This window comes from Typopeltis vanoorti, chromosome 13 (genome assembly GCF_054136105.1).
Source record: "Typopeltis vanoorti isolate ZY-2024b chromosome 13, IOZ_Tvanoo_1.0, whole genome shotgun sequence".
Lineage (NCBI taxonomy): Eukaryota > Metazoa > Arthropoda > Arachnida > Uropygi > Thelyphonidae > Typopeltis > Typopeltis vanoorti.
The window spans coordinates 58,822,198-58,837,034 of record NC_143561.1 but is presented as its reverse complement, the minus strand read 5'-3'; the positions used below and the strand labels follow the sequence as shown (position 1 = coordinate 58,837,034).

The window sequence follows — 14,837 nt, the reverse complement described above, 5'->3', positions numbered from 1 at the left end:
TGGTCCAAGAACAGATCCTTGTGGTACACCACTAGTCACAGGCCGTCTAGTGGACTCTACTCCTGAGTAAACCACTCTCTGATATCTCTCCGTCAACCACCCTCCTATCCATCTCACCAACCCTATGTCCATTCCCATATGCTGCAATTTACTGATTAGAATTCCATGTGGTATCCTGTCAAAGGCCTTAGCAAGGTCCAGCAGAATCACTGTAAACCCATTACCCTTATCCAGTTCAGCCGTCACTGTGTTATAATACGTGAGCAAGTTACTGAGGCATGACCTACGCATCATCCGCAAACAAATGAACTGTTCCTCTCAGATCCTTTCCTATATCATTTATGAACAAATTAAACAGCAGTGGTCCAAGAACAGATCCTTGTGGTACACCACTAGTCACAGGCCGTCTAGTGGACTCTACTCCTGAGTAAACCACTCTCTGATATCTCTCCGTCAACCACCCTCCTATCCATCTCACCAACCCTATGTCCATTTATAGAAGGGCAATAGTGTGTACATTTTAATGCTACACAGGCAGCGCTTAAAACCTTGCTCAATCTATTTCTCCCTTTCGATTTGATATTATTTAAGGCAGAAAACAGAATTTCACAAAAGTATGTAGAAGAGAAGACTGTTAGAAGAGCTTTAGCAAAGATTTTAAGAGCATGAAAGTTTTCGGGAAGGCTATTCCACACGCTTAGAATTTCACTGTCTGAATTTTTACACGTGGTATCATGCAGACGTTACCGCTCAAGTTCTTCTAATTCATTTCTAACAGCAATAAACTTTCTTTTCCAGATAGGATTACACTGGAAGTCGGCTAGCATTTCTAGATCTTTTAAATCCAACCACTCAAAGTCATCTAATTTAAGATACATGAATTCTGTCTCATCAGTGTAATATCTTAGGGTTTTTCTATATTTTTACTTTATCCTTTTTTTTTATTCTTATTATTATATCTTTATTATTCCTTTATTTTATCTATATTATATCTCTTTAATATCCTCTTTATATCTTATCGTCAATTCTTATATGTTAATTCTCTTTCTTTAATCTTTGTCTCTGTTCCTTTATACAACTCTATTAACTTTAAACTTATATTCTCCTGTTCCTTATTTCTACCTCCAGTATTCCTATTTTTATTATGCCAAGGATCTCTAGATATTTATTTGAATTAGTGACTGCACCTCAGGAAAATCCTTTTATGGCATTAAATATTACTACTTTCGGTAGAAATCATTCCTTACTCTTATATACAGTCGTGGCTATCCCTTTATCTAAATCTCGTATTAATTATCTATCTTCCCCGCTCACAAGCTCAGTTGTTTTTTAGAACAGTGCATCAAAGAATTAAATTATCAGGCAACACTCTATTAATGTTTAAACAACAAAAATTTAATTCACATAAGACACATTTTTACGCTGCATTTTCGATAATAAAAGGAAACATCACAATTCAAATCTGCATAAATAGACTAGTTCCTGCATTTTCTCACAAATCATATCACATATTTAACTAATTTTCTTAATATCACATAAATCATTTATACTGAGCAATGGTACTTATTTACTTAAATGTTAACTCTTACTCATCGAACACATAAACAATATCTTTTACACACAATTGCTCTTTTCTTTCTATGCTGAGAATATTCTATAGGCAAGTTTCACCAATTCAGCAAACAGTTACACTATGACTTATTTCAACCTACAAATTCCTGACACTTAGTTACTTTATAATCTTTAACTGTTAGATTTGCCTATTTAGATCAGCTTCTACTTACAGTCCATTAATAAGTGTTCTCTTAAAAGCTCAAGGAAATTTAACAAATGGGTCAACTCACTTTAGCTGCTACCCACTGTGTACTTGGCTGGACTCCTTTTCCCTTTTTCTTCCGTGTCAGCTTTTTCAATCCCTCTTTATGCCGGCGATGGGTCACTGATGTTTCCTTGGGACGCTGTACTGCCGCACTTCGGGTGAAGATTATCGGCTTGTGTAATGCTTGCATGTGCGTTGGATCAATGGAGCAATTTCTTCCCTCTGACAACAGCTCCCGGCGAAGACTCGTCAATTCGTCATCGACTATCAGTTTTGCCTGGCGGATCGGCTCCTCGTCATCTTTCTTTCAGATCTCTGGCATACTTTCCCTTGAAGTCGCATTTCCGATGGCATACATCTGACGGACAATCGCTGGTAACTTTGCGATTACAACCTCTGGATCCTTGACGAAAATTTCTCGAACCGATGATGCGATCTTTTTGCCTACGCCTTTTATTCGGTCACTTCTGAATCCTTGTGCGGAGATATGTGAATACCGAACATTTCGGCGAAATGCCTTGATCCTTTTCTTTGACTGACCCTTCCTTTGTTTTTCTCCTACGCTCACTAAATCCTATTCGTTCTGGCAGCAAACATTCGTTTGAAGCTTTTGTCGGTCTACCTAGCACTGACCTTGAGCTTCCCATGTAGAACACGCACAAAATTTGACATCTTTACAAAGCTCTTAAAATATACTGCTTTAGTATTGGCAAGGTATTGCCTTAATACTATACCTTCTAGAATATTCCCTTATTTGACATAGAGCACATACAAATTCCTATTGGGATTATTTACATATAACATACAACTATTTACAAGTTGCAGGTCTTACTGGGCTCGACCTTAGTAAACTTTATGTAAAAATATTTAGACTTGTTATAGTTACATAAATATTTTTACATCAGGATGCTTTATGAATTGGATTGTTTGTTCCAACATTCGAAATTGCTTAAATCTAGAAGAAAACTGCTCAGTTACTGACTTTAGAACTTCGATAAATTGGTTGATATGTTGTTCACGATTTTTGGGGCTGGTTTCGTTAAAACAATTTTTCACTTTTGGGAAATACTTGAAATACTTAAAATTGTTACTTTCTAAATCACGTTGAAATATTTTGAGTTTATTCTCAAAGCTCTTGATGGTGCCAAACATAACACTGACAGATTTTCCGAAACCTTGCAATTGTATATTAAATTCATTCAGATGTAATGAAAAATCTGTGAAAAACATCAGCTTACTGAGCCAAGCAGAATCGTTCAACTGAGAAAATTCGTGCTCCATGCCCTTCGTATTTAAATATAATTTAATTTCATTTAAACATTCAACAAACCGTTCACATACTTGACCACGACTCAACCATGAATATTATTGTACATTAATATTCATAGACTTGTACACTGATTCAACTTCGCTTAAAAGTGAATTAAACTCTCATTTGTTTAAAGCCCTGGCAGCAATAAAATTAGTTACCTTTGTCACAATTCTCATCACATCATCCAAATCCTTTAAGCCTGATTTCGCACACAGTATCTCCTGATGTATAATACAATGGAAACAAACCAGGGGATGACCAACATATTCTGTAAATTCTTTGATAAAACCACATTATGGCCAACCATATTAGGCGTGCCATCAGTCGCAATCGAAAATATTTTCGATAAATCTATCTGTTTCTCACGGAACACTTTAACAACACAGTCGCATCTGTCTTTACCTGTCGTGTTTTGAGGTAAATTTTCTAACTTTATCAATTCCTCGTGCATAGAATCACCATGAACATACCTTGCAATAATAGCCAATCGAGCTGATGATGTAATATCTGTAGTTTCGTCGAGACAAATGGAAAAACAATAGCATAAGTTCAAGTCTTGTTGTATTTGATTTTCTATACTAGCATTCATTGATATAACTCTGTCTTTAATAGTATTCCTACTTAATGGTAACTCTTTCATGCGCTTTACAATAGCTTCCTTATTATGAATGTCCTCAAATAAAAATGGTGCACACTTTACGAAAGCTTCTTTAATATAATCACCAACACTAAGTGGTTTCCCATGTTCAACAATAGTATGTGAAATATTGTAACTTGTGGCTACTAAATTTGAAGGTCCTGAAACAAAATTAATTAAAATGGTTGGTGGGGTAGCAGTGTTCACTTTACTTGACCAGTTTGCCTGTTTTGAGGGATGACAAGATTGTGATTCTGCCAGTTTTAGATGTTGCGATATGTATTCTTTCTTCAAAAGTTTTTTCTAGGAGCCATTTGTGCTTAGTTTCAAAATGTCTTCTTACATTCCAAATTCTACTCAGAGATAGATCGCCACACAATTTACAGAGAACTTCATCGCCTCTATCAATAACACCATATTGTTCAGTCCAGGCATCTCTTGGAAATTTCTTCCACTTCCTTTCTGTGATAATTTTAGTTTTTTATTAGTCTAGCTACCATTGTAAAAGGTTCACAAATTAAAAAAGAGCACAATTATATAAGCAGTAATAATTTATAAGAACTAACAATTACTGGAAATGAATTATACACCAGCAACTCAAATTACTTAAGTGGCAGACCATGCAAGACTACCACTACTTCTTTCAGCAGGGTTGCCAGATTTATTACCAGTACGTTCGTAGAAACCTTGTTGCGTTTCACTCTCTATGATGCTACTAAATAGCAGCTATTTAGTTGGTTTTGTTGTGAAGTCATCATAAGTTGTTACTATTTGCATTATTTAACAAAATCTACTGAATTTATTGCAACTATAAAAATGTTTTCATTATTTACTCAGATAAATTCAATATTTAATGCTGCGAATTATATTTTCTGTTAAAGTGGGTTTAAATATGTTTAGAACTTGTATTACTCAGTCGAGAGACTTGGAATGCATGCATCAACGAATTTCACACAGAAGTCAAATGAAAACTTTAAGTTTACAATATATAAAGCACGTATTTATGAGTTTATATCGTATAATATTGATAATAATTTTTATAAGTTTTTATAATATCATATGACTATGCAGAAATTATAATGATTAAGAAAGAAAACGTTAAACTTAAAACACTCGTTGTTTATAGGCTAGTTACAAAATAAAATAGAAATAGGCTAACTATAAAATATAATTCTTTCAAAGAACCCAAACCTACCTTCCCCTTAACTGAGAGCGATCTTACACGATTTATCACAGTTTTTTCATCAGAATACCAATATTTTTCAACATCCAAGGTGTGTCAGTGCTGACACGCGTGTCATAGGTTCACCATCACTGCTCTAGATACTCCACACAGGATGAGACGGAGAAAAACATATGTTACATAGAGGTCATTACAGGTTTGAAAGGCTATTCTTGGAATCAGCATGAACTATGAAGTACTCTCCCAACCTCAACAAGTATGGTTGCATTAATTTACCAAAGATCTGAGAGATTAATCATTTTAAGACTCAATAGCTTCTTTAAATGAGCTTTGTAGTTATCCAACGTATAGCAGGTGCCATGTAAGGACTTTAGGTGTCAGTTACAATTTAAATTGTTTTATAATTACTTAGTTTAGTGCTGTGTGCCTGTCACAGTTATCACTGTGCTCTGATGATGATGGGTAGAAAACGAACAAAATTAGTGAGTTTAATAAATGTATTTTTCCTCCTGGAAATTACTGATGCCAATTCTGATGAACACCAACCATGGAAATATTTGTAGAAAATGCAAGTAGGAGAAACTGCTCTCTTCTTTACTGAGTCATGAATTTTTAAGAAGTTCCTAAGGACACCACCCCAAATTGTGAAAATAATATTAAATAGTTTTAATGGATTTACAATTTATATAGAGTTAACAGCTTCAGAAGTAAAGCAATGTCTTGAGTGAAAGAGAAAAACCTAATTTTTTGGATGCAATATTTTTAATATGTTAATGCCAAGAGAGACTGGACTAATCCCAAAGAAAAGAAATATCTTGTCAAGGGATTTGAGTTATCAAAAACAAGAGTTAAAAAAAAAAATCATTCTTTTGGTAAGAAATAAAACATTATTAAATTTTACTAGCATAGATATTAAGGTTATCAAAACATACTGAAGAATGATTTTGAAGTTTAGAGTTGTAAAAATTGATATTCTCGAAGTTTTAATGATTGTGTGTGGTTCAAAGTTTGTCAATGAGAAAGAAGCATGCAGTATAACGTGATCAGATCGTATTGGATGTTTTGAAAATGTATTGGATTTGCAGCCAACTGCAGAAAGTTGTTGAAATATAGAAGGAAAAGAGTATGTAAAAGAACATAGCGTCATGGAACATCAGCATTAGTCACAAAGTTTGAGGATAAAGATCCATGTATTATCATCACACAGGACATTCATCCAGACAGAAAGTTGGCCAAGTTCCAGAAGAGAGACCATATAATGAGAGCTTACTTATTATTATTATTATTAAGCCTTTGTTCTAAACCTAGTAAAATGGTGAGTAGAGATAAATAACAATCACTTGAGATTCTCCCAAGTTTTCCATCACATCCAAAAGCAGATGACATAAACCAAGCAATCCCTGTTGATAGACAATGGTTGAATTCATGCTGGAGATTAGTTGAGAGGCTTTGAAGTAGCATAGGATGAGGTGTTAATAGTTTTCTCCATCACATTAGAAAGAAAAGAACTAAAGTGAATGACGCTGTACAGCAGTGATTCCCAAACTTATGGATGTCAGGGCCCCCTTTGGAAAAATTAAAATATTTCACACACACACCCCCTCGAAAAAAAATCATAATATAGACATATTATAACATTTATTGTATTTATATTCAATACAAAACATACACAGCGAATATTGCAAAAATCAAATGCAAATATTACATTTTTAGCATCTTACATACACATTTGACATGGCAAATTATCTCATATTTTTATATAGATAGATATATTGTAATTGTATATTTGTAGTATAAGCACATGAAACGTGAAACGATTAGTAATAAAGAAAGAATTAAAAACATAAAAGAAGTTTAATAACAATTTAATGTGATGGATGTGTTTCAATACTGCTACACAAAAAGTTAATATCAGGTGAAATATTTGAAACTGCAATTTTTAGATTTCTGCTTTGAAATGAAACATATGAATAAGCATATATTTACTAATATTCATTAAGCGCTGGCAGGAAGCAAAATTTGTGAACCCGCACCAATGTGTGATTTTTTCCATTAAAACATAAAAAATAACAAAAAAGAAATAATAAATAATAAAAATTAAATACCCCCCCCCTCAATAAAACCTATGGTCCACAGTTTGTGAAATGTTGCTGTACAGTAATTAGATGGTAAAGATTTGTTCCCTCCTTCTTAGGAATGGGGTTGCACATGGACTGCAAGATATATAACAGTAGAACAGAAGAATATAAAAATGCAACAGAGAACAAGAGTCAACTCTGAAGAACAAATGGAGAAATCAATCAGGATCAGTATTTTTTGTATCCAGTTTGTACAAGATTCTTTCGATCTTTTTCTGGTGAAAAATCAAAAGGGGAATGATAAATGCTGTGTGCCTGGAACAGTAGAAGGACATTTGCCAAGATCATCTATGCAAGAACTTGGTAAGAAGTGTAGAGACCAGTGGCACATCCAGAGAGGGCCAAGGGCCCCCTCCCCACTACTACTACTCCTACTTATGAATTAGTGATCATTGCAGATGCTCAGTGATAGGGCGTATGTAATGCGTAGTGTGTATTCTCAAATCGTCTACTCAACTTGGGCCCCTCCCAAGATTAAATCCTCAGTGTGCTACTGGTAGAGACTGTCTTTTCTGTGGGACCAATGATGCAACAGAACCATCTAAATGCATAGGTGAAAGCAGGGCTAGATAAGTTACATCCAGAGCAATTATGGCATGAATACCAGAAAGAATGCTTGTCATTTCAAATGGATGTAAGTCACCTGCTTTCAGCCCTTTCAAAATTAGTTGCATTATTCACAGTGAAAAAACAGGCAGAACCAGGGTTGAATAAAAATTATAGTCAATGGCTTTGGCAAGATATCAGAAAGTAAGCCTGCCATTTTGATATAATACAATTTCCTTCTTTTAACTCCTTTCAAATTTTTGTGGGATCGTTCATAGTGCGCTGGGACTAGTTCAAGCTTAGAAAAGAGGTGGAGGCAGAGTTGGATAAAATGCGGTCAACAGCTTCAACAAGATACAAGAAAGCATGTCTGCCATTTCAACATTTCATGTAAGTTTTCTGCTTTTAGCCCTTTTAAAATCAACGTATCAGGTTGTTCATAGTGTACTGCAGTTATTTTGAGTATTAAAAAGAAAAGGCAGGTGGAGATTTTATTATTATTATTATTATGTGACACCTCCAATGAAAGTCAAATGCAATATAACTAGTTCTTCTCTTGTATACAGACTTGGCATATGAATTTAAAATAGAATTCCCATTCTATTTTATAAATATTTCATTACTAACAACAAAAATTGCTTCAGTGAAATTTAGCGCAATGCTTGGATCAGAAGACTGAAAAACTATAATCAAGCAAAGGAAATAACTCAAAAGTTATTTCCAGATTCCGTCTTTCTGCCTAATCACTTGCCCATACACGGGACTGTTGTGTTATAGGTTTTGTCATTATGTGTAGGATTGATGAAAAATAAATAAATAAAAATAACTAATATAAGTTACTAAAAGAGTAACTTATATTAGTTACTCTTTTAGTAACTATAGGACAGATATTATTTAGTAACTATAGGACAGATATACAGATGCTTTTAAAACAATGTGGGATCTAATATCCCCTTAATTTAAATAATGTTTATATCGCCGAAATGAAGCCTGTTGGCTCTTTATATTTAAGTAACTTAATGGGTGCACCTTTTGGACAACTCATATAGCAGAGTATATAAGTTCTTTTCGCTATACCCTTTCGTATTAATTTGGTCTAGCTACTCACTAATGAAGCCTCAAAAAAGGCTGAAACCGGTCTGGGTAGTGACCTCCCGCCATAATGTAATAACAGCATACATTTCCTAGGAAATGTGTTTTTACATTATGGAAAATACCAAGAATAGCAATCAGAACTTTACCCACCTTTGCAACGAGTTGCCCATGTTTGTACTATGTTCTAGGACTACTTGCATTAGCTCATGCTAGTATTCGCCGATACTTTTTTACTATATTCGGCATGAAACTCTGATTCCAATCTTTGAGTTTCTTATTCGGTTTTAAAACAATGTGGCATCTAATATCCCCTTAATTTAAATAATGTTTATATCGCCAAAATGAAGCCTGTTGGCTCTTTATATTTAAGTATAGGACAGATATTTTACAATATATGACAAGGGGAGAAGAGGGAAGAGAGCCAGGGATCAACTCTGGAAATTTGTACAGGAGTGTGGTTAGCTAGGGATGAGGACTAGATATGCCTGGGAAGTGAATGAGTAGAATGGGTTGCTATTGACAAAGTCAATTAAAGAGTAAGAAAAGGTATCATAGGTACAGCATGAATAATGAGAGTGGGTCTCTTGCAATGAGTCAGTGGAATCCATGAAGATGACTGAATTCAGAAACTAGCCACATTCAGTGAACTTCATTCCCCCCCCCCCCCCATGGACAATGACTTAAGCCTTTTATTCCAGACTGATGAGCAGGGATGAAGATTGTGTATGGGTGTGTGCATGCATGCATGCATGCAATGAAAATAACAGACATGGCAAGGAAAAGCCTTGAATGAGAAATTATTACTGTTCAACCTAATTCTACCCGTAGAACCAACAGATAACTTCGATCACTGCAAGGGGGGGGGGGGAGGATAATAAAATAAATGAATTAATTGAACTTCATGAGCATACCAAAACTTAAGTTCTCTTGAAATAGTGCATTTCATTTCTGTATGCCATTTAATTTTGCTCCATATTTAATCAAAATGTCCCCAACAAGAATAGGTTATACTTGCACCTACCAGTAGAATGGGCAGTGATTTTCTGCTGTTAATAGCACAATATCAATAAATTTATTTACTTTAATTGTACTTAACATAGTAAAGAGAAAAATTAAAAAAAAAAAAACAACAAATGTGGTTTGTAATAAATTTTTGATATTGCTCAGCCCATTTGGGGTTCATTATTTATTAAAATTAATTGAATAATATTTGAAATGCTGTTACCTTGGTGAATGATTTTTATGTTGTTCCATATAAATTTACCCAAATCACCAGCATTGATTATTCTATTATTTATTTCCATATTCAATTTTGCATTATCTTAAAATTGTGCTTACTGATTCACTACACTGACCACTTTTTTGCGTTATGCTTATTTTAAGGAAATCAGAGCCAGACACATATGCAATTAACAGCCAAAAAAATATTGGTGGGCTAGATGTCAACATTATGTAAATACTGAATGACAGCGTGTGTATAGATAAAGGGTTAAGTAGTGCAGATTGGGGATTATATAGTGGATGGTGTGTTGTGGTGTGGAATTCCCTCCTGCTATGAGTCCTTGGAGATGTCATAATAATGTTTATATTTTGAATTTCATACTCTACTTTCAAAAGCAATTATTTAAGCAGATTAAAGAGTTTCGCAATGAATTTATTTAAAAAAATAACAGCATCTGCATAAAGTTTAGAAATAACTAAATAAATGTCTTCCGTTAAATTTAGTATCATCCTTATTACATGATTATTATATACATCATTTTGAAGAAAGAAAGGTGTTTTTGAGATGAAAAACCCTGCCTTTTCTGTATGAGACTGTTAACTCACCTTGCATCAGACAGGATTCAAGTCTATCTTTCCAAACTACAGGCACATATCATTCTTTCCAGTCATGTAGTAATCTGTAACTTAAGTATAACTTATTTATAAAAAGTTCTATTTACACTATACAGTTTATTATTCTAAATAGTTTTTTGCTCAGTACACCTTATCATTTATACCTTTCAAGATAAACAAAATAAAAACAGAGAAGATCCTTGGTTTGATATTCCAAGTACTCTATATGGCAGCTAATATTTTTACACTATTATAATTAAGCATTTCATTCAAATATTTATTCCAACTATCTTTTCCATTTCAGATTGTGAATGCTTTTCTATCCCCAATAGTGAAATAATTTCATAACTGCATTCCTCCTAGAATTTTCTGTTCGAGGTTCTCTCAGAAACTGTTGTACATGCTACCCTCTAGAAAAACACTGTTTTGCTACCCATAAATTCAAGAAAATATGTAAAAAAATGTGCTTTTATGGTTGATATACAATTTTAGCAGTTTCTGTCGCCCTTCAAACTTGCTGCTTTTAGGCAATGCCTCAGTTGCTTTTAGTAGGTTATTACAGTACTAGGTTCTATTAATATTTTTCAATGTAATTACTCCAGATATCTAGAATACTCATACACAGTTTTTTATTTCATCAGTACGATTTCTGGTGCAGTAGTAAAAATAAGAAAAAGTAGGTAAACATGACTTGTTTACCTACTTTTACACATAACTTAGCTTTTCCTGACTTAGGATTAAGAAGAAATTGAATAACAATTTTATATGATTTCTTCTTTTCATAAACTACTTCTTACCTACAGAATAATTTTTATTTTATTATCTTTACAAATAACTTCAGATGCTTCCTTGATTAATAATATCAATGTTTTCTTCAGAATTTGTTACACAGTCTCTATGCTTCTTGTTTTCAAGTTCTTGCATTTTTCTCTAATAAGACTTGTATAACTGAATCCACAGTTCAAATCAGAAAATTGTTCAAACTTTCTTTTAAAAAAAAAAAATTGATGCCTTTTTTATTAAATTTTATCCTGTTCAAAACTAGATAGTAATCACTTCTTATTTTAAAACTTATATCCCAGATGAGCATGATGATATCACTATTTGTAATATCTTCAGGGTTATTCAGGGTACAAGTTTTAAAATAAAAACTGATTGCCATCTACTTATGGATTTATTCACATAATAAATTTAGTTTAATCATTTACCCAAGTGTGAGCAAACAAAGTTTGCACCTGAAAATATCTTCAGGACTGAGACAAGGTGGTGCATTTGTTAGCAACTCGTAGCAAAGGTGGACCAAGCTCTCATCACTCCTTGTCTCAGCATCTCCCACCATGCAAAACACATCTCCTTGTGGACATGTATAATGCTATGCATTAAGGGAAGGGCCACTATCCAGACCAGTTTCGACCTTTATTGAGGTCTCGTCAGTGGGAGGCAGACCCAGGGAAATGCTGAGACAAGGAGTGATGAGAGCTTGGTATAACTGAATAACTGAATTTTGTTCTTTTGCTACGAGTTGCCAACTGATGCACCACCCTGCCTCAGTCCTGAAGATATTTTCAGGTGCAAACTTTGTTTGCTCACACTTGGATAAAGAATTAAACTAAATTTATTATAGTCTAACCAAGTGCAAAATAAACTTCCAAGCTTTATTTACATACCATGTGAATTTTGTTCTTTTGCATTCTTTCTCTACAAATGTATTCATATCTTTATGTCTAGATACAGTATTAGCGATGAATATTCAACCACCTGAGTAGAAATCCAACAGGCATTTATTATTAGACCTATCTTTTTCTTCAAATTTTACCGAAATATTTCTCTAGGTCTACAGTTTGGTTGACTGCAATCCTATTCTCATTTCTTCAGTATCCAAACAGTGATAGCTAGTAAGTAGGTGCTCCACAGAAAAGTGCAAATTAGAAATCAGGCAAGAATGGTTTCTGAATTCCTTACATGCTTACAATTGTGAAATGCCTCTACTAACCAAGTTGTCTAATCTCTGATAAATTCAGATTGGAACTAAGAATATCTAATAATAGCATTGCTTTAACTTAATCATCAGCCAAATCCCAAACTGTTTTTGTATCTATTTTTAATTAAACCTCAAATATAATAAAATGTATGTTTAAAACTTCCCGTTAAAACTGTTTTAAAAATAAAGTTTTAAGTTACATACTTTCACTTACTTCATGTACTTTTAGCATGCTTAAAGAATAACTTCCCACAAAACACCTTTGTAACTATATTAAATTAATGATTGTGAAACTTCTGCTATTTCTTTCTAACTCTTTACATTGATGTTTATGGCTAACTCAGGTACTAAGAATATATATATATCAGGTACTAAGAATATATATATATATATATAATATATATATCTATCTATCAGGTACTAAGAATATATATATAATATATATATCTATCTATCAGGTACTAAGAATATATATATAATATATCTATCTATCTATCAGGTACTAAGAATATATATATAATATATATATCTATCTATCAGGTACTAAGAATATATATATAATATATATATATCTATCTATCAGGTACTAAGAATATATATATATATATATATATATATTCTTAGTACCTGATAGATATATATATATTATATATATATATATTCTTAGTACCTGATAGATATATATATATTATATATATATATTCTTAGTACCTGATAGATATATATATATATATTATATATATATATTCTTAGTACCTGATATATATATATATACACTTTCTGGCCTGGTTGGCAAGTGGTAAGCATATTCGCTCTCCAGCCAAAAGGCTGCAGGTTTGAATCCTGCTATAGCATGGATGTTTGTGATTGTCTTCCACCTTCATACACTCATTAAATACTCTCCTAAGATGAAATTGGTCACCATGGGAGAAGTAGACCCAAAAACCTACCATATATATTACCCAACAGTGGGGAATATATACGCTTATAAAATGTGTGTGTTCTTAGTTAATCTCATACTCTGCTTAAGGTAAAGTAAATATAAATTCACAAATAAAGCATAGCATATCGATAATTTCACATATTAATAAATTTATGTAAATGTCCTGAAAGCTTATAAGTACTATGGCTGTGTACTGGAAAATGTAGGTAAAATCTGTAAGTATATGTGAATGTCAAAAAAAAAAAAAACAATAGTAATAAATAAATTTTAAAAAATTGCTTGTTGATTTTAAATACTTATGATGCATAGCAAACTTCAAAATGAAAACACGATCATCATAAATAAATAACGCAACATTCAATTTTATTTTTGCACACATCAAAATAGATTGCATGAAAATTGTGTTAACTACCCTACTTTCATTATGGGGTTATTTGTTATTAACAGAAACATTATCCTGTGATGATGATTCCATGGAGGTTACCAAAATAATAATATGAGCTTCTTCGCAGGTTGATAAAGTAGTAGCTTCAAAAGTGACTGATATATATTATTTTCCATTATATTTAATTATCTCGCCATTTCCTTTTCGATCATTCTAAATGTTTCCCTAATTTTTTTAAATGAACTAAGAAACACATTAAGGAACACTAGTTTTGCAACTACTTATATAAGCCTCGTTTTCCAAAGAAGATACACGCTTAATTTTTCTTTCTTATATAAATCTACACTTCTCTCTCTCTCTCTCTCATGGATAAGAACAGTTCTATAAATTATGATTTCTTTTCAGTCCACTTACCTTCACAATTTGGTTCGCTCATAGTTAACCAACTTCTAAAATTTTGAATACAGCCTCAACTCTATTTGCGATATCAACCAGCTGATTTCGACGTTCTGGGTCTTAAGCCTGAGAGAGATGCCGGCAATCTTGATTGCACACGATATCAACGATATACAAAATAACGTAGCCGTTTGCATTCCACTTCATTTTATGTGAGTTCATTGAGACAGAAAAATAAATTGGTGACTTAAAATATTTAATATATATATAAATCATATATAATGGTAACCATATATAAATAATAATGATATAGTTTTTGGATGTGTGGAGTGAGTGTAATGGTAGGGTCAGCACTTGAATGGATTTGGGATTAAGAGACCAGAGGAATTATTTATTGGTGTGAGATCTAAAGCAACGAGTCAGGGAAACTAGATCACCTGGGAAGAAATGGTGAGAATGTGTAAGTTCAGCTAAAGTATTAATACGTAAATATGATAATTATATCAATGTAAATGAGTATGGTCATGAATCTGCTGAAGGAGTGTATCTGCATGATTTGGGTTCAG

At 33.1% G+C, this 14,837-nt stretch overlaps 1 protein-coding gene across 1 annotated transcript in view; it reads right to left on the bottom strand.

Annotated features, from left to right (window-relative positions):
- The window catches only part of LOC150100200 (uncharacterized), a 260,605-nt gene extending 246,223 nt beyond the window's left edge, over positions 1–14,382 (bottom strand). The window contains exon 1 of the mRNA XM_090403094.1: positions 14,290–14,382. Within this exon, the coding sequence (XP_090259220.1) occupies positions 14,290–14,311 (22 nt within the window). The 5' untranslated portion in view covers positions 14,312–14,382. The remainder of the gene's footprint in view (positions 1–14,289) is intronic.
- Positions 14,383–14,837: the final 455 nt, after the last annotated feature.